The sequence below is a fragment of the Mus musculus genome, chromosome 13 (genome assembly GCF_000001635.26).
Source record: "Mus musculus strain C57BL/6J chromosome 13, GRCm38.p6 C57BL/6J".
Classification (NCBI taxonomy): Eukaryota; Metazoa; Chordata; class Mammalia; order Rodentia; family Muridae; genus Mus; species Mus musculus.
This window is the reverse complement of record NC_000079.6, coordinates 104,452,343-104,472,759: the sequence shown is the minus strand read 5'-3', so window position 1 is coordinate 104,472,759 and position 20,417 is coordinate 104,452,343. Positions and strand designations below refer to the sequence as shown.

The 20,417-nt window shown below is 37.1% G+C and overlaps 1 protein-coding gene across 9 annotated transcripts in view; it reads right to left on the bottom strand.

The window, feature by feature from the left end:
* The window catches only part of Adamts6 (a disintegrin-like and metallopeptidase (reprolysin type) with thrombospondin type 1 motif, 6), a 210,178-nt gene that overhangs the window by 23,936 nt on the left and 165,825 nt on the right, over positions 1-20,417 (bottom strand). For all 9 annotated transcript variants that reach the window (XR_003950407.1, NR_136938.1, XM_006517516.2 and 6 more), the window contains 2 exons: positions 10,403-10,532; positions 2,211-2,415 (listed from right to left, as the gene is read on the bottom strand). Coding sequence is in view for 7 of the 9 variants with exons in the window: in XM_006517516.2 (XP_006517579.1) it covers positions 2,211-2,415; positions 10,403-10,532 (335 nt within the window). In the remaining 2 variants the exon portion in view is untranslated. The remainder of the gene's footprint in view (positions 1-2,210; positions 2,416-10,402; positions 10,533-20,417) is intronic.

The window sequence follows — 20,417 nt, the reverse complement described above, 5'->3', positions numbered from 1 at the left end:
CTGTTTTAGGCATATCAAAATATAAAGTGTGTGTGTGTGTGTGTGTATTTCTTTCATTTGGGGACCCAGAACATTGGGGTGGGTATTGAGGAGCACTGCTGCTGCTGGGATAAATTTGAGTTGCTTTAATTGGGTCCAGCTATACTGCAGAGTGTCTGAAGGTGATCCATTAAGGCTCATTATGATACTTAATACACCCTCTTGAATGGAGATTTCAAATGTGACGTATGAAGGTGTATCTAGAACTACATATAGCAGAACATAAGCAAGGAAGCCTATGCTATGCAAGTAACCCCAAAGCCCATGAAATATGACAGGAAAGCCCCATCTTTGATATAGCATTGCACTTGAGCTTCTAACTCTTTCTCTGCTTGGGCCTACTTCTTTTGGAAGTATGGAATCCTTCTTAACAAACTCTCTAGCTTTACATTTTACTGTCTACATGTCTCTGTCGAATTCCTTGTTTAGGGACACAAAACCCTGGAATCCTTCTGGAGGTGATTACAAACCTTCATATCAGTACACATCTCCCTGACCATTTCAACTATGAGTTTCTATATAGTTATAAGTTTATGTATCACAGTTCCCTGTTATCAAATGCTATTACAATATTCTCTAGTTACATGAGCCTATAAGGACCTTTTATTTTCTCCATATTGCCTATGCCTCAAAGCATTCGATTAAACTTATGGGCTTGGTACCCTAAAATGGTTGAAGCCAATTATATTGTCTTCCATTATAATTTTTAACATAACAAATTTGTCATCATTATTGGTCATCATCCATACATTTTCATATTGGGCATGAACATTCACAACTATGCAGAATGGCTATTGTTATCAGTGCACTTCATTTTCAGGTGAAATTAGGCATTCATGCACTCCCTGTGGGGAAAAGAAATATGTTTTCTTTTCTGCAACCACAGACAAGATCATACCAATGTCTATATGCTTGACTGAAGCTAGGACTCCAAGTAATCACTCCTGCTCGGGATGTGATTACAAGACTGTAATACAGCCAAGCAGCTTGAGAGAATACCCACATTCCTCCCAGATAGTCTATGAATAACTACAACTGCTCAGAATTTTGCGCCCGTGGTCCATATTTTTTTAATGAGAGGAAGTTAAAGTCTTTCGATGTAGCCTTGGCTGGATGGCTTCAAACCCATAGAGGTTTGTCTGCCTGTTTTCCAGTTGCTAGGATTAAAAGTTTGTGACCACTACTCCCAACTACCCAGAGATTATCTTAACAAGGCCATTTAAGGAGAAGGGAATAGTTACATACAGAGGTTCCTAAAGAAACATCTTCAAAGTTTTTGTTTGCTTCTGACAAACTCAAGAAGACTACTGAAAATTCTCAAAGCAAGGGGCACAATGTTTCTAGCAGGATATAATAGAACAGAACCTATTATGCATCCTGTTTCATCAACTTGAAAGAATACTCTTTAAGTATCCATTTTCCTTAACATTACTCAATCCTACAGAAGGACTCCGCTCCTTTACTGAAACTGTGAGGAGAGTATAGAGCAGTGGTTCTCCACCTGTGGGTCATAAGTGACCCCTTCCCAGGGGGTCACCTAACACCATTGGAAAACACAGGTATTTTCATTATCATTCATAACAGTAGCAAATTACAGTCATTAAGTAGCAATGAAAATAGTTTTATAATAATGTTATGGTTGGAGGTCATCACAAGATGAGGAATTATGTTAAAGGGTTACAGCCTTGGGATGGTGAGGGCCACCTGTATAGAGTGTGTGTGTTTGCATGCTTGTATGTATCATTCATACTGATGGGTCAAGAATTAACTGCTTAATATCTTGTTTTGCACAAGATTATTTTTTGGGTGCCTTCGATTTATATCATTTTGTTAACAAGCATGCCCCATTTCATTTTAGTCAGATTAATCTGTCACCGAGTTTGTGAGACACCAAAAAGAACAGTTCCTAAGGGTATTCACCACAATGCTATTTCAAACTCACTTTATGTGGGTTTCTTAATTAAATTAATGATGAGTTTCTCATTGAGTTCTTTGCTTCAAAGACCTCCTACTTCTGGACAAACAATAATACAATATAACATGGTCAAATTGACTATTGGGTAGTTCTTACTTGTTCAGTCTAAGATCCATGCTCAGATGTGCTTAAATATTAAATGTTTTGGAATTGATAACTAAGATATCTCAAAACATAAAGGCTTAGATTTCCTTACTTCGGACCAGTCCAAAGCTACCCACTGAGGTGGACATGACTGGTTGTTGCAGGACTCTTTCTCCACAGGCCGGTGTGTTAAGCAGTCGCCGTAGTCCAGTGTTTCCTCTTCAGAAGGTCCAACTTTCCTGATGCAGAGCACGGCCCTTGTGCGCATCCCACCATCACAAGTCTTGCTGCACTCCAACCAGTCTCCAATGAACCATCTGAAGCAATACACGGAGCAATACAGAGAATAGTGTCTTCAGTGCCCTGTGAGGCTGTTAGCTGAGTGCACTTCATGCTTTCCCTGGAAAAGCTAACAGCTCAGTTGATATAATGATACAAATGCAAGAGTCATTAGGCAAATCACTGTTCACTGTCACTCAGTTGCCATTCAAAGTGCAATGGGTAGGCTTTGAAGCAAGCAGAAATTAAGTTCAAACAAATAATACCCAATGTGTTTTTGAAACCTTTTTGCTTTCTCTCTCTTTTAACATTAATTTCTGAAGATAAAAATTACTTTATAAGATTTCCATGAGGCTTAAATAATATATTTAAAAGTTCTAGAACATGCTGGTAAATGTTTAGTAACTGGTTATCTATGAGGAACAGAGTTATGAGTTAAGCCATTTGCCCTTTTCTTTTTATAAAGTCTAAGCATTTCACTAAGGCCAATTTCAAACTGCCAGTTTGACATTCTGAAGGTGAATAAAGGTTACATGCTAAGGTGTTTTAATGTAACAGCATGAAACAGTAAAGACTTTTATGATTATGACGTCACAGCCACTTCTCTCACAGTGGGTCCTAAACTCCAAAGGAGCTGGGGATTTGTTTTCCAATTTCTACAAATAAAGTCTCATGAATGTAGTAGGACTTGATAGTCCTTATAGGGACAGAGAAAGGCCAGGTACCTGTATCCATAATATTTTTCTGCAAAAGTGGAGCCCTAAATTAGTTCTATGAAAGCGGGAAACACACACACACACATACATACATACATACATACACACACACACACACACACACACACACACACACACACACACACACACAACCTCCAAGAGCTTGTTTCCATAGTCACGTAGGAAGAAGCTCAACTGTCTTAAGCTGGTCCTAGGTTCCCCATTCCTTGTCTGTTGTCTTTCATCACAATGAACTCTCACATGCACAAAATTTCAAGATGGGGTTTGGTATTACTTCTGCACTATCACTCTCCGGTGGGAACCATGACCCAGTTCAGGCCAATAAGACTTCTACTTCAGAATTTTTACAACTCAGCTGAAGCAAAAGTAGTCCTTTTCCTTCCTACCACAAAGGTGCTCAAGTCCATGTTACCCCTCAAACAGGAGCTGGGAAGGCCTGATTAATGTCTCTGCCCATGATTCTAGTACATCTGTCTACCCTTACTCTTTCCTAAGCTTTGTGAAATAACCCTCTGTACTGAAGTTAGCTCAAGTTGAAATTTTATTATTTGCCATCAGGATCTTGACCGAGATATAAATATTATTATAACCTTAATAAGCATTTAAAGGTAGTCTGCTTTATTCTCCAGGGAAACAAACAAAACAAAAACAAAAACAAAAAATGACTAAACACTAAGATCCTGTGTTAGAAAAATAGTTCTCTAAAGTCCTACAAAGAGCAACAATGGAACAAAGACTTGATTTCCCATTAACAGTTATTTCCAGTGAATTTCATTTATAACATTGTAGAGAACAATATATATCAAAGGATTTTTTGATCTATGATTATGACTTCTATGATATAAATCTATGCAGCTGTCATGCTTATGTTCTTTGGTATGAAACTACCCAGAGAGAGGAATGTGAAGAGCTTAAGAACCAATCCTCACTACTTTCCTGATCATAAGTCCACTGTGCAGGAAAGGTAATCAGAGGACAGGAAATGGACATCAGAGTGCCAGCATCCTAATGTAGCACAACAACATTTAGCCCACCAGGTCAAAATGACTTTTACTCAAGATTATTTGTTTTATTACTACTTTATAGAGAAAATGGCATTTATAAATATCATAATCAATTTTGAAACTTAAAATATATTTCCCAACTCAAGGAATTATTTTTTTTACCTAAAATTCACTTTTAAAATTAAGATGTAATGTTAAGTTAAAAAATTGACAGTGCCATATTTTTCTGATAGGTCATTTTCTAAAGAAGATTTAAAGAGTTTTCCTTATCCCTTTCTTTCTTTTTCCCACAAATGAACGTGATTCCAAGTTGTTAGTACCATATTTGGTAAGGAGAAAAATATGTGCTGAGAATAATCACTTGCATGCCAGCCATAGTGATACTCTGATTCAATTTGCAACAGTGATTTCTTCACCAAGATTATGGGATACAACAGAAATGTGTGTCACAGCCACAAAAAGCTCAGTCATAACACTTCCAGCCATGATCTCATTAGGTCTCATCATGTAAGAGGGATGGAGACCTTCACATTTACACCCAGGTGCTCACAGGCAGCATGATTTGGGTGGCACTGCTATTCTTTAGAGCACAGGCCCAGGGCACTCCTGAAGTTTTAGTATTTATTTATTTTTATTATTCTTTGTCTCTTTTATGGCCAGTGGTATTTCCCCAGATTCTTAGTGTGAATTTATCACTCTACTCATCAACGCAGAATACATGGAAGTAAATTATTAACTTGTCAAACTACCAATCTCCTTCCTGACTGTAACCACAAGCTTCATATTCAGCCCCTGTTTTAGCTCCTGCTGTATCATGCATCATACTCCTCTCCCTTCCCATCTCTCATTCAAAGCCTAATGATGGAAGTAAAGGTTGCCACCTTACTACTGCATGTGTCTCAGTCTCCCTGTCCTGTCTAGTTTAGATTACTGCTTCCTTCGTTTCCTTCCTGACATGTCTGACACACTGATGGCCTTTTCTTTGTTCTCTATATTCTCACTTTAGATTCTGTAATAAAATATTCTGGGACAATCAGCTGTTGCATCATTAGCCTGAGACATCTTATAGCTGGTTCTTTCTAAGCTCTTGTCAAGGTCAAGATCTTTTTGTTTGCTTGCTTTGAGACAGGATTTAACTGTGTAGACCAGGCTGGTCTTGAGCTTACTGAGATCCACCTGCCTTTGCCTCCCAAGTATTGGAATTAAAGTGTGTGCTACCATGGCTGGCCTCTTCTCAACATCTGAAACAGACATCTTCTGAACATCTGAAAGCAGAGTGGCTTGTTGTGTCCTGTATAATCAGATCTCATTCCATTATTTGATTATTATTAAGAAAATAATACATGAAGAAGGGGAAAAGAGATGAACTACATAAAATTTTGATCTAAACTTGATGAAACCAGACATTTTTGAAGAGTTCCTCATAAAACCAGATTTTCTGTATTATAATTTAAAGGAAAATGGCAAAGCAAGAAAATAAACTTATTAAGTAGTTGTATTAAAAACAAAGTTTTGAACTGTGTGTTTAATATCCAGTATTTGTGGGGATGAGAAAGACAAAGGATTTCTACCCTTTATTTCAGAATCAAGTCAAATCACTTTTTTTAAATTTTATTTTTACTTTTTATTATTATTATTATTATTATTATTATTATTTTGGCTTTTTTTTTTAGAGACTGGGTTTCCCTGTGTAGCCCTGGCTGTCTGGGCTGGTCTTGAACTCAGAAATCTGCCTGCCTCTGCCTCCCAAGTGCTAGGATTAAAGGTGTGCACCACCACAGCCCAGCAGTGTCAAATCACTTTTTATTCCCTATAAACATATCACAAAATTAAGAAAATCTTCAGAATTTGGCAATATCATCCTTAATCAATTTGGCAGTATCTTCTTTAATCAACAAGAGACAATTAATTATATAGCCTATTACTTGCTTACAATATGCTGTAATTTTCTTAGGTTTAGAAGGCTTATTTAATTAATTGGAAAGTAAAACTAAGATTGTATAGAACTGTGTACCATAAGCATTCTATAGGCAAAGAATTTTCTCAATTCTTAAATAGCAATATAATAAGCATCTTTTAAATTGTGACAATTGGGAATGCTTTGATGAAACAAAGAAAGCTAGACACATAAAGTGCCACTAGACATTTGGTTTGTAACTTAGAATGCTAGTGATGTCTGGTATAATGGGAAAAACACCACCAAAGATTAAAATCCTCATCTGTGAAATGATGAGAGTTGGCTGAGATTATTCTATGATTCTTCCTAGTCTTAAATTTCACAGTTTTATAGAGAATGCTCATGAATCTTTTTCTAAACTTAACACATTATAATTGTCCATGGGTGAGGTTCAATGACTCAAAATAATTGTCAAACATTCAATCATAAAAGATTCTATCAAGCAAAACCTAGCCCCTGGATGAAAATACTTTTTTAACTGAGCCTATACAGGGCTGTCATCTCAGCTAGCTGGTGAGCTGAAGCAGGAGGCTGCTGGAAATGCACAATGAGTCCAAGGCTAGCATAGGCAACTTAATAAGTTCACATTTAAAAATAGAATGCAAAAAATTAAAAACGTTTAGCAATAGAACTCAATGGCAAGCATCTGCCTGACATGCACTAGGCCCTGGGTTCAGTCCCTTGTACAAACAAACAAACTCTTTCTACTCCAGGCTATCTATTACATGGTTGTTTATAATTCTTTTACTGCAATGTATGTGATAATTATTTTATATCTGTTTGCTCAGATAGTCTTGAAGAAACTAAACAAATAGTGCTGTGCATATTTTATTGATTAATTGATGTTTTAAAATTCTGGTTTCAGTATTACTACAATCTATAGGTTTTTGTTTTTATTTCTTTGGATTCTACAAATTTAGAAATCACAGTACTATATAGGAATAATATTTATAATAATGATTTATACATAAGCTCATGTGTAAAAATAGTGTTGATATAAAAACCCAGCACTATAAAGACTGGATTCTTGGCAGTCCCACTTAGGAGAGAGAAGAAAACAACCATAAGTGGGGAGGGAGGGAGGGAGCTGGGAGGGAAAGTGGATGGGGAGGGGGGAACCTGATCTGGTATTAGGTGAGGGAAAGGACCTGACTGAGGGCCAGCAGAAAGAATGTAAACAGGCAACCTCAGGAAATAGGAGGTTGGAGGGACCTCCCAGACTACACACCAGAGACCTCCCAGGACTCACAGGGAGGGACCTTTGATGAAATGCTCAAAAGTAGGGAGAGAGAACTTATAGAGCCCACCTCCAGCAGGAAGACAGGACATCAAGTTAGGGATGGGGTTGCCATCCCACAGTCATGTCTCTGGCCCATAATTGTTCCTGTCTGAAAGAATTACAAAGATGGAAATGGAGAGGAGCCTTAGGAAAAGGAGATCCAGTGACAGGCCCACAGTGGGATCCAGCTCAAGGGGAGGTCCCAAGGCCTGACACTATTACTGAGGCTATGGAGAGCTCACAAAAAGGGACATAGCATGACCACACCCAGGAAGATCCAACAAGCAGCTGAAAGAGTCAGATGCAGATATTTGCACCCAACCAATGGACAGAAGCAGCTGACCCCTGTTGTTGAATTAGGGAAAAGCTGAAAGAAGCTGAGGAAAAGGGCAACCTTGTAGGAGTACCAGCAGTCTCAATTAATCTGGACCCCCGAGATCTCTCAAAACTGGACTACCAAACAGACAGCATACACCAGCTGATATGAGGCCCCCAACACACATACAGTAGAGGACTTCCAGGTCTCTGTTCATTCAGAGATGATGCACCTAACCCTCAAGAGACTGGAGGCCTCAGGGAGTTTAGAGGTCAGGTGGGGTGTGGGGTGGGGGCATCCACTGGAGATAGGGTGGGGTGGGGAGGAGATGTGGGATGTAGAGCAGAGGGAGGGTTGATGGGGGGCGGGGGGGAATGTAATATGGAGTGTAAAAAAAAAAAAAAGCTGCTTCCAGGCACATGCTGATTCTCCCTAGGAAGGCTTCTGCTGACTCTTTAACATATTTAAAATAAACACTATCATTATCCTTTTCCTAATAATGCATCTATTTTTCTATTCTTCAAAGTATTTCCTCTTCAATGAGAACCTTATTGTCCTCTCTTTTTTCATACATACCTATATAGCTCTCAATGTAACAAAAAAATAAAAGCATTTTATTATTTGAACAGATACTTTCTGATTTAAAAAAATGCTACTAAGGGTTTTAACTTAATAATTTTAGAAAATACAGATTCCTTTTTCAAATTATGAATTTCATAGTTTGATTTATTCAAAATATAAAATATTCTAAGTATAAAAATGAGTGTACTAAAGCAAGAGAAAAGCTTTGTAAGTATAATAGAGTAGGTGAGACCTACTAAATATTATATTAATGAAATTAGTAGAAATTTTATATTTTCCTAACTTATTTTCAGTTCGTTTTGCTTCCCTTTATTCTATTTTGCTGTTTGAGAAAGAACCCTCTGAAGCGCAGGATGGCACACGTTCTCTACGTAGCCAATACTGGTACTGAGCTCCTTAGCTCTGCTTCTCCTGTCTGTACATAGCACATGCTAGGATTGCAAGCACTGGGGAACAATTTGACAATGTGCCACAATTCTAAAATATTTTCTTACTTGGCTGGAAATTGTATTCATCCTTATGTTGCAGAGGGTATAACTATGAACAACATAGTTTTAGTGGCAAAACTGTTTAGTATGGTGGTATCACAGGAGAGCAAGAGCGTAAACAAAACAAGGGTTGTACAATACTGTAATTCAATTTAAATAAACAATGACATAACTACAAAATGTCATCAAAGATAATGTTCAAAATATACTAAGAACTGACCATAACATATAAGGACTATAACATTTCATTACATATTCATGGCCATATGTACATACAAAAACCTGGAAATAACATACATCAAAATACTAACAACGGTATTAGGAAGTTCTTTTCTTCCCTTTATCTGTGCATCACATCACTGTGTAGAAGGAAAACTTTCCTTTGCACTCACATCCAGTCCTACTGAATCATAGCAGTCTATGATGATTATCCCTAGCATACAAATATCTACTGGAATCTTATATAAACCATTCCAAACTAAAATTTCTCTTTCATTGTCTGAATTCAAACAAGGAAAGAAAAAACTAAAAAAAGAAGCTAGCAATAATTGGCCAATAAAGATATGTAAGACTTAATCAGACTAAACTTTTCTAATTTTACATTCTCTTTACTCTTTTCTTTTGAATTTCACCTCCCACCTTAAACAAGAAACTTCATTTCAGAACTACAAAAGGAGAGGAACTAGGAAACTTAAATTTAATCAGATATTTTAATATGACAATTAATATTAAACCATTAAAAAGGCCTTTATTGAGAAATTCAGCTCTACAATGTATTGATCAATGGTTCTCAACCTGTGGAAAATGACTCCTTGGTGGGGGAGGGGTCACATATCAGATATCCTGCATATCAGATGTTTACATTATTATTCATTTAGGCATGAAAGAGCAATAAAAATAATTTTATGGTTGGGGGCACCACAGCATATGGATTAAAGGGTTGGCAGCATTAGGAAGGCTGAGAACCACTGATATAGATGCAATGATAAAGAGCTTGTAATCTTCAAGGCATTGGATTTGAGAATATAGGCTTAAAGGTAGTGGTGGTGCCTGCCTTTAATCCCAGCACATAGGAGGCATAGGCAGGCGGATTTCTATGAGTTCAATGCAAGTATGGTCTGCAAAATAAGATAAATCTAGGACAGCCAGCACTACCCAAAAAAACCCTCTCTTGGAAAACAAAAACAAACAAACAAATGAAACAAAAAAACAAAACAAACAAAACAACAACAAAACAAAATCCCCAAAATATGTATAACCAGTATCACCCAGAAGCCTTAAAATACCAAGTAGATGCCCAGCATGATATTTAAAATCTCAAATAGCAGGGTATCAATCTGATGAGCTAAATTCACAATTACACAAAGGTATGCTAATCTATCGGGACAAACCTAGACCATGGATTTTGACCATCATTTTGTTTTACATAGTTTTAAAGATTTATTTTGAGTTGCGTTTATAAAGCTACTTAGCAGAGAAGAGGAAAAAGAAAAGTACATGTTCTTTCCAAAAATGTCTGTCTACCACTCTGGCTGCTTTGTGTCTCACTCCACAGGAACTACCATACAATTTTACAAGAAGCAAGGTGCGTACTTGCAAATATGAATACACAATGTTTTCTTTCATCTAAAGAAACGAATTTTCACTTTTTGTCATACTTACTCAGGTGGGCAAGGCTCAGTGTTGCAGGCTCTTTGATTTTCAGGTGGCTTACTGTCAGGATCACAGAAATTGTTCTGGACAATGGAGTTGTCATCCAATCTTTTACAGACCACTTCTTGTCTTTGGACACCTTTAAAAAAAGGAATGGCATCCTTAATTGGAGAGTAGTTTCCCTTCCAAAAGGTGAGGCAAGTATTGCTTTCATCTGGGAAGCCAAGCTCACTGGATCACTGCTGTCCTATCTGCTCTGAAACACTTGTCTAGTTCTCTAAACAGGACAGAAGTGTTGCCGATTATAGTCAAACTTTAGACAAAAATAATTGTTTTCGTATTCAGAACCACAGATGTTTTGAAGCTGCAATTAATGTTTCCATTTTATGTACATCTTCATGGTTTCCTTAAAAAAATCCTTGAATTTTCCAAAATAGGATATAAAATGTATTAATATACATTTTAGTATAAGACAATGCATGCATATGCATATGTATTTAAAAACAAAGCAACAGGGACTAATTTACTTTCTGACATTTTATAGGACAGGATAAAACAAGGTCATTTTAAATTATGAATATATCACATCCACACATTTCACTTATTTCCTTCCATTTATGATTGCATCTTTCTAAGAGCTCATCAAGTTAGAGGTAATGGACCACTTTTGGACTGCAAGAAACTGGTCTGTTTTATTGTAACAGACTTGGATACCTTTTGATTATACCACTGTCAAAGGTAAAATACATAGTTTGTTGTAATATTAATTTACAAAATGCTTATTTTGTTCTTAAATATTAGTCCATGTGACTTATTAGCATAACTAAAAACATTCTCATTTTACAATTTACAAAATTCTTATGCATATGCTTATGATTATTAGCAGACATATCCACTACAACTTGGTCATACTTCACAAAATGCAATCACACACACACACACACACACACACACACACACACAGACTTTTATTTATAAACATCCTTTGTGAAGAGATTTAATATATAACCATTTTGCTTTAGTATCAGGAATCAAGCAAGGAGACATATTTCACAATATCAGAGAAAAGCAAGTTTCAGATCATACGAAAGGCGTCATTCATTCATTATTAACAATTTCATCTTGGAAATGGGCATCAAAGCAGAAGGGAAGCTCTTTCCTGAACTTCCCCTCCCCTTCCCTATGGACACAAAAGGTGAATGTAAAAGCAGCACTCACAGCATTCAGGGAAGCACAGATTTACATACCAGCTAATTCTATATGTTCTTCCATCAGTCTACCTGCCTACCTGTCTCCCTCTTTCCATCCATCTCTTCTTTTCTTCTGGTTATTTTTAAAATGTAATAACCTATTTTTAAAAAGAAATTTGTTCACAAACGTGGGAGTTCTTATGAAAAAGGATCTTTTGATGAAGGAAAATTTCCCGGGAAGAACTAGGCTTCTCCCAAGGCTGCTTATGTCTCGGGCATGAATCAGTTGTCTTGTGTTGGTCACATTCAACTAATCCCTTTGAATATAAGAGATTGATAGGAAAATCTATTAAGTCTATTGATCTCAGCAGACTAACTTCTGTAGCTACCATCTCAATGGTGAGTTGTTGAAGAAGGTATATCTTATTGCTTTCAGTGACTCAAGACTCCTAGGATCACCTTCAGTAACATGTTTTTAGGGGTCTAAAATATAGTCCAACAGTTTACTGGCAAATGTCTTAAGGTTGTATTCATTCCCTCCCAATCCCTAGAATAGCAAATGACAGCAGTGGAATTTTTTAACTATTGAAATTAAATGTTTGAGGGAAGAATGATTCACAAGAAGCATAGCTGTGATCCGCTCTCAGATGCTCCATGTTTCATCACATTACCTCTGCATTGTGTCATTCCTGTGGGCAGATAACTATAGCCATGTGGCTACCTAGTCACATACCTCCACTGTTAGTCACAGGGCTCAGCTACTGACATTGCTACAAAAAGCAATATATCCAGTTGAAGGAAATGTTTGTTTATATCAAGAGCAGGCATCACTTTTTTAGGTTTAGCATGTATTTCTAAAAGGCATTAAATGTGGCTACTCTTGGAACAAAAATGCTGGCCTTTAATACAATATGTCGGTTGATTCTCAGAATAAACATTGAAACTATGAAATGGAGTCTATGCTGCTTAATTTCAGTGACAGAAACTGTAAGTTAGTTTCTAAAAGTTAAGATAAAAGTTCAGTGTCTTTAAGAGAGCATTACAAATGCATTTGCTTAAAGCAGCCTTTATTTTTAAAGCAGGCCCTATGCAGCTTGAATCTCAGGTCAGACTAGTATAAGTAATTAGTAGATATTTACATTTCACTTTTATATAAATTATAGCTATGTATGTATTTTCAAAAATGTTTTCTAGGTAATATTTACTGTTAAAACTTAAGAAAACAGGCAAAACCACAGTGAATCAAATAAATATTGAGAATAGTCTCATGTCATTGTTCTGGAGACTAGATCTCTTTGGTTATTAAGACCCAGCGACTGTACCTTAACAATACATAGGCTCACAAGAAAATCTGCCACCTCAATGTGGTTGCTGTATCATTCACTCCGAACAAAATATAAGACACTTGTGCTTCTTAAACAATTTTGAACTTCATATTAAGCATTAAAAGTTGACTCATCTTTGGCTGTACATTCCATATATCCTTAAGAACTAGGAACTAAGGGGCTTCTAGGTTTTTATAATTTCAATATGCTATTTTTTGATAAATGAAAATTAATGTCCTCGAAAAGATAACTAAAATTATTTTATATTTTACAAAGATATTTTTCCTTACACTCATTAATTTTCTTCTAAAATGCTGTACCAATGTGGCATTAACATATTTCAAATCACCCCACAGCATTACATTGTGTTCATTTAATAGCGTTCATATTTTCAGCTTGTATCCGTACACTTGGCAGGTTGATTGCTTTTCTGTTTTGATCTTAAGTCAGTATTAACAGGATAACCATAAACAAATGAACCTAAATGGATTGATTTTTAAACACAGTGTTTAATTAAAGGTGAATATAACTTTTAACTTCAGAAAGTAGAAAATACAATGGAAATAATCTAAGTGAACAAGAAAAATGGAGTTTAGAATGTTTCCATATGGCAGCCAGTCCCACAACACCCAGAGGAAGCTCCAGTCCCAGGCGCTCTAACACACCCAGGATCAGAGGATCAGAGGTGAGGATGACACAACATCTGTTCCAGCACCACCGGGAGTAATTGGGACCAGCGGGATCTAGGGATGCAGGAACCCTGCCCGACCAGTGCCATTGGTTCCTTCCAGTCTGAGTTGGTGCCCTGATCAGATCTTGGGCCTGAACTCTGCAGCCAGTCCCACAACACCAAGAGGAAATTCCACTCCCAGGCGCTCTAATACACCCAGGGGCTTGGTCACACCAGAATCTCAGGGTCCCAGAGGAAGCTTGACTCCCAGGAGCTCTGACACATCCAGGATCCCAGGATCCCAGGATCCCAGAATCACAGCATCCCAGAGACAGCTGGACTCTGAGGAGTTCTGACACAACCAGGATCATAGGAAGGACAGGCTCCAGTCAGATATAGCGAGGACAGGGAGCACTAGCAAGAACCAGATGGTGGGAGGCAAGCATAAGAACATAAGCAACAGAAACCAAGGTTACTTGGCATCATCTGAACCCAGTTCTCCCACCACAGTGAGCTCTGGATACCCTAACACACCAGAAAAGCAAGATTTTGATTTAAAATCACATCTCATGACGATGATAGAGGACATCTTTAAGATGTCCATCCTTTAAGAAGGACATAAATAACTTCCTTAAAGAAATACAGGAGAACACAGGTAAACAGGTAGAAGCCCTTAAAGAGGAAACACAAAAATCCCTTAAAGAATAAGAGGAAAACAAAGCCAAACAGGTGAAGGAACTGAACAAAACCATCCAGGATCTAAAAATGGAAATAGAAACAATAAAGAAATCACAAAATCACAACGGGAGACAACCCTGGAGATAGAAAACCTACAAAAGAGATCAGGAGTCATAGATGCAAGCATCACCAACAAAATACAAGTAGACGAGAGAATCTCTGGTGCAGAAGATACCATAGAAAACATTGACACAACAGTGAAAGAAAATGCAACATGCAAACAACTTCTAACCCAAAACATCCAGGAAATTCAGGACACAATGAGAAGACCAAATATAAAAATAATAGATATAGAAGAGAGACTAAATTAAAGGACCAGTACATATCTTCAAAAAAATTATAGAAGACCAGAGCTACACAAAGAAACTCTGTCTCGAAAAACAAAACAAAAGAAAAATTATAGAAGAAAACTTCCCAAACCTAAAGAAAGAGATGCCCATGAACATACAAGAAGCCTACAGAACTCCAAATAGACTGGACCAGAAAAGAAATTCCTCCCATCACATAGTAATCAAAACACCAAATGCATTAAACAAAGAAAGAATATTAAAAGCAGTAAGGGAAAAAGATCAAGTATCATATAAAGGCAGACCTATCAGAATTGCACCAGAGACTATCAAAGCCAGGAGATCCTGGGCAGATCTCATACAAACCCTAAGAGACAACAAATGCCAGCCCAGACTACTATACCCAGCAAAACTCCCAATTACCATAGATGGAGAAAACAAGGTATTCCATGACAAAACCAAATTTACACAATACCTTTCAACAAATATAGCCCTTCAAAGGATAATAAAGGGAAAACTCCAACACAAGGGGAGAAACTACACCTTAGAGAAAGTAATCTTTCAACAAACCTAAAAGAAGATAGCCACATGAACAGAATTCCAACTATAACAACAAAAATAGCAGGGAGTAACAATCACTTTTCCTTAATATCTCTTAACATCAATGGACTCAACTGCCCATTAAAAAGACATAGACTAACAGACTGGATACACAATCAGGACTCAGCATTTTGCTGCATACAGGAAATGCACCTCAGTGAAAAAGACAGACACTGCCTCAGAGTAAAAGGTTGGAAAACAATTTTCCAAGCAAATGGTCCCAAGAAACAAGCTGGGGTAGCCATTCTAATATCAAACAAAACTGACTCAATAGAAATAGATGTATAAAAGTTGGGGTCATAAACAGATGCACATAGCACTTAAAATGAACAGAATGTATAGAAACAAACACTTATCTAGGACTAATTGGCTATTCTGGGTCTTTTGTTGCTCCATATCAAATTGAAGATTTTCTTTCTATTTATGTGAAGAATGTGATGAGGATGTTGATTGTGACTTCATTGAATCAGTAAACTGTTTTGGTAGGAAGGTCTTTCTTCACAATGTTAATTCTATCAAGCAATATGCTTGGGAGGTCTTCAAATTCGAGTATGTTTCTTAATCTCTTCCTTCACATATTTAAAGTTTTCATTGTAGAGGTTTTTTACCTCTTTTGTTATGTATATTCTAAATATTTTATTTTATTTGAGAGACTGGCAAGAGGAGTGTGTCCATGATCTCTTTCTCAGCATGCTTATTACTCATATGTATTAAGACTGGTAAATTTTATAACTAAATTTTGTATCATAACATGTTGCTGAAATTATTGATAATTTCTACAATTTTTATAGTCAAATTTTGGGAACATTGGGTATAAGATAATGTAACCTTCAATTGAAAATAATTTGACTTAATATTTTCCCATTGTATCCCTTCTCTTGCCTTATTGCTCCAGCTAACGCTTCAATCACATTATGGATGAGCAGTAGGGATAGTGGGCAGTCCTTTCCCATTCCTGACTTTAATGGGGCTTATTAATGGTTTTATTCATTTTGGATGATATTGGCCATGAGTTTTTCATACACATCCTTTATCATGTTGGAATATGTTTCCTACAGCCCTACTTGTTCTAGGGCTTAAGAATGCATGTTGAATTTTATCAAAGACTTTTTCTTTCTTTCTTCCTTCCTTCCTTCTTTCCTTCCTTCCTTCCTTCCTTCCTTCCTTCCTTCCTTCCTTCCTTCCTTCCTTCCCTTCCTTCCCTTCCCTTCCCCTTCCTTCCTTCCTTCCTTCCTTCCTTCCTTCCTTCCTTCCTTCCTTCCTTCCTTCCTTCCTTCTGTTTCCATTAAGATGATTATATGAGGGGCTGGCGAGATGGCTCAGAGGTTAAGAGCACCGACTACTCTTCCGAAGGTCCCGAGTTCAAATCCCAGCACCCACATGGTGGCTCGCAACCATCCGTAACGAAAATCTGATGCCTTCTTCTGGAGTATCTGAGGACAGCTACAGTGTACTTACATATAATAAATAAATAAATCTTTAAAAAAAGATGATTATATGATTCTTATATATATATTTTTGTCTATGTATTTGGTTAATTATGATTTTCTTATATATGTTAAAAATAAAATAAAATGTACAACTAAAAAAAAAAAAGAAGAAAAACAAAACCTCCTCCTGACTGCCTGGAAGTCAATATTCTGCTAGCAGCCCTCAGATGGTGTAGAGCTCCTCCTGAGCCATACCTGGACGCTGCCTTGCCCCTGCCTTGATGATAATAGACTGAACCTCTCAACCTGTATGCCAGCCCCAATGAAATGTCGGTCTTATAAGGAAAAAAAAAAGAGTTGAAGATGAGCTATCATTTAAGGAGCACATAGTCATTTATGTTATAAAGAATGATGATAGCTGGTATGAAGGAGTCTGCAATAAGTAGAATGACTGCTCACATCTATTATGAACTGTATTGATTAATTTTTCTTTGTCTTACTTTTAAAGTAGGTTTTTACTATTAGTCATATCGTGGTACTATGTAGCTTAGAGAAGAAATTTGTTCATGTCTTCAGGATATGCTTATTGGTATATGTGAATGTATACTTATAAGCATGAATCTTTGAAAGAGCTTGTGATTTGCTAAACAGCAAGTTATCCAAGAAGCTGTACAAAACTGACTATGCCTGTGTACTTATACAATGATAACTTTATAACCTTCCCAAATATCCTGAGAGATGGAACATATATTGGAAAAATTATGACTTGTATTATACATCAGTACTAATGAATGTCCGACTAATATTAAAATTAATAAGAAAATATAGAAAAAAGAATGTTTGCATATGATCATGCCTCATGTACATATAACTATTTTAAAGTCGTGTGCAAAACACTGCTAAGTTTATTTTAAACCTCTCTGTGATCTAAATTTACACAAGATTAGTATGCTTTCAAATCCATAGTTTATTAGCAAAATGCATAAGATATAACCAGTCACTGCACACCAAATGGAAAAAAATTTTCATGTCTCTGTGTTTCTATCCCCTAGAGAGTGGCAGATGATCTGAGAATTTAATTGATGAAATACTGACTATATTTTACTCTTAAAAACCTAAAGTTATTAGCATAAAACTGTATTTATGCAATTCCACCATGTTACAAAAATATAATTAACTTAAAACATGAAAGTATAAATAATTTATTTGTTTTGATAATACATATTGACTTTAAAACTTTTTTAGAAAGAGTATATACTATTTAAAGCCTCTTAATTTGCCTATCTTTCATTTCTGATATTTAAGGATCAAATACAATGAATGATGGTTTCAAGTTTAGATTTGTAAACATAAGTCTGGGCTAGAAATGCAGCTGCGCAGTGAGAGATGAGGCTCAGTAATACAGATTTGGCTAACATGTGCAAGACACTGGCTCTAATTCCCATCACTGAGAGGAAAAAGGAAAAAAAAAAGAAAAGAAAAGAAGAGAGGAGAGAGGAGGGGAGGGGAGGGGAGGGGAGGGGAGGGGAGGGGAGGGGAGGGGAGAGAGAGAGAGAGGAGAGGAGAGGAGAGGAGAGGAGAGGAGAGGAGAGGAGAGGAGAGGAGAGGAGAGGAGAGGAGAGGAGAGGAGAGGAGAGGAGAGGACCCCTGGCTTTTGGTCTGGAGTTTTAAGTTTATCAGATCTTATATGCCATCAGTTTAAAGTTACTTTTGACTACCAAAGCCTCTGTTCTACAATGCCTCTTGAATTACTGCTCTAAGTACACAGTAGCAAATAGTTTTAATGGCATTTTGTAATAGTATATGACACAGGAAAAAGAGCAAGGAATCCAGAGAATGGCAAGTAAGTACTGGATGGAACTGTTTATTGTTCTCACCGTGAGGGTGGTGGATGTCTCAGGTGAGGAAACTTTACAGCTCAGGCGAATGCTGAGGGGGAGCCTCAGGGAGCAGTGGCCTCCTTGCTTTTGGTAATTATATACCTTTACAGATTTATTTCTAATACTGCTCTCCTCATGCCAGTCACCATTTTAAAAGTAGAAAAAGGAAGTTAGTGTTTAAATATTGAGCTTGAAACAGTGGCATGTGTTACCCAGGAAGTATGAACACTGCCCAGCAGTGCTCAAGGGCAGGAAAAAGATCGAGGGATTCCCAATGTTACAAGAAGGACCATTTCAGTCCTAAGTGGACAATATCAGAACACATGATTGAGTCAGTATGGGAAAGAAAGAGAGCTATAAATGTACACTTGGGATTGATAGGCTAACTGATCTCCAAATAATTGAATGGAGTAGCACAATGTGTCATCTCTCCCCAAGAAACAGATTTCTGGAGAGGGAGAGAAGGGAATACTCAGGGTTTACACTAAAAATGTGGCTGGTGGCTAAGGCAATAATTTGCTTAGCCACAGTATCTAAAATAGTTAGCAACCAAGCAATATTATATAACCACAACATACATAGCATATGGCCAGTAATATTAATTTAATCCCTATATTCAACGCAGATAGCATTCAAAGAATGACAAGTGCCAGGAAAAACAAAACAAAACAAAACTGCTTTGCCTTCAAGACCTGGAATCTGGCTGTTCTGTTGTGTGATTATTGGCCAGACATACACATTTGCAGGGCACAGCAAAGCCCATCTGCCTTGGATCTAAGAGCTGGCACCCAGAGTACCAATCAACTCCACCCACATGGCTTCCTTCTTCTGAAGAGCCTACTGCTCATTTTTAAAGTCAGTCAAAAGCTGCTTTTCTCTGCTTCCAAGTGTTTTCCTTCTGTCCTAGGCAACAGTGGATGCCCTGAGGAAACAGAATGATCAAAGTGGAAATGTTACTCTAAAAATAGTGTACATGTCATTGTTAGCCATGGTGGTGCACGCCTTTAATCCCAGATTTGGGAAGTAGAGGCAGGGGGATCTCTTCGAGTTCTAGGCCATTCTGGTCTATACAGCAGCTGGGGCCACATTGTGAGCCTCTGTCTAAAAACAAATATTTTTTTTTCTAGAGAAATTGTGTTTACTGAAGGTAAATGAGGATGGGGCACATACACAATAGATTTATTTGAGATCACAGCACACATAGAAGGGATTTCTACTACTCAGTACAGTAACATCTTTCATGAAAAAAATTGTCTAAGTTAATCTGACCCATTAAGTTCTATCAGGGTTTAAAGGTATGAATTTAATTATTATGTGGAAAGGTAAAATCTTGACCTCAATCAGAGCACATTAAATGCAGTGGAAAGGATAAAGGTCATTATATCACATAGCTTACCTAGTAAAATATTGCATTTTCAATTCTATTTCAAGTCTATATCTAGATATTTTTAGTTGTACACTCCTCTCATTTTGTTAAATTACTGGGTGATTTTGCACTTTCGAATCTTCATAATATAAGAACTCTCATAATCAGTTGAGTATGATGCCCCTTCCACCTCACTATATCTTGTTTCTATGTTTTCCTTCACCTCCAACTGCTCTTAGCTCTAGGCAGTGAAGGACCTAAGACAAATTTTCATTTCTTTTTGCAAAATGCGACAATCAAATTAGATGGCATTTAGCGTTTCTTGCCTAAACATGCTCTAGTTTACTTTTGCCCTTTCTCGTTATTTCAATAGTTCAGATTTTTGAAGCCCTCTCCTGCTCTGTCTGTGTTCTCCTTGTATTCTAGAGTATAGGGCTGTGGATATAGCTCAGGGTAGGTCACTTGCCTAGTATGTATGAAGCCCTTAATTTAATCCCAGCAACATCAGAGACTGAGATAATGAGAGAGACAGATGGAA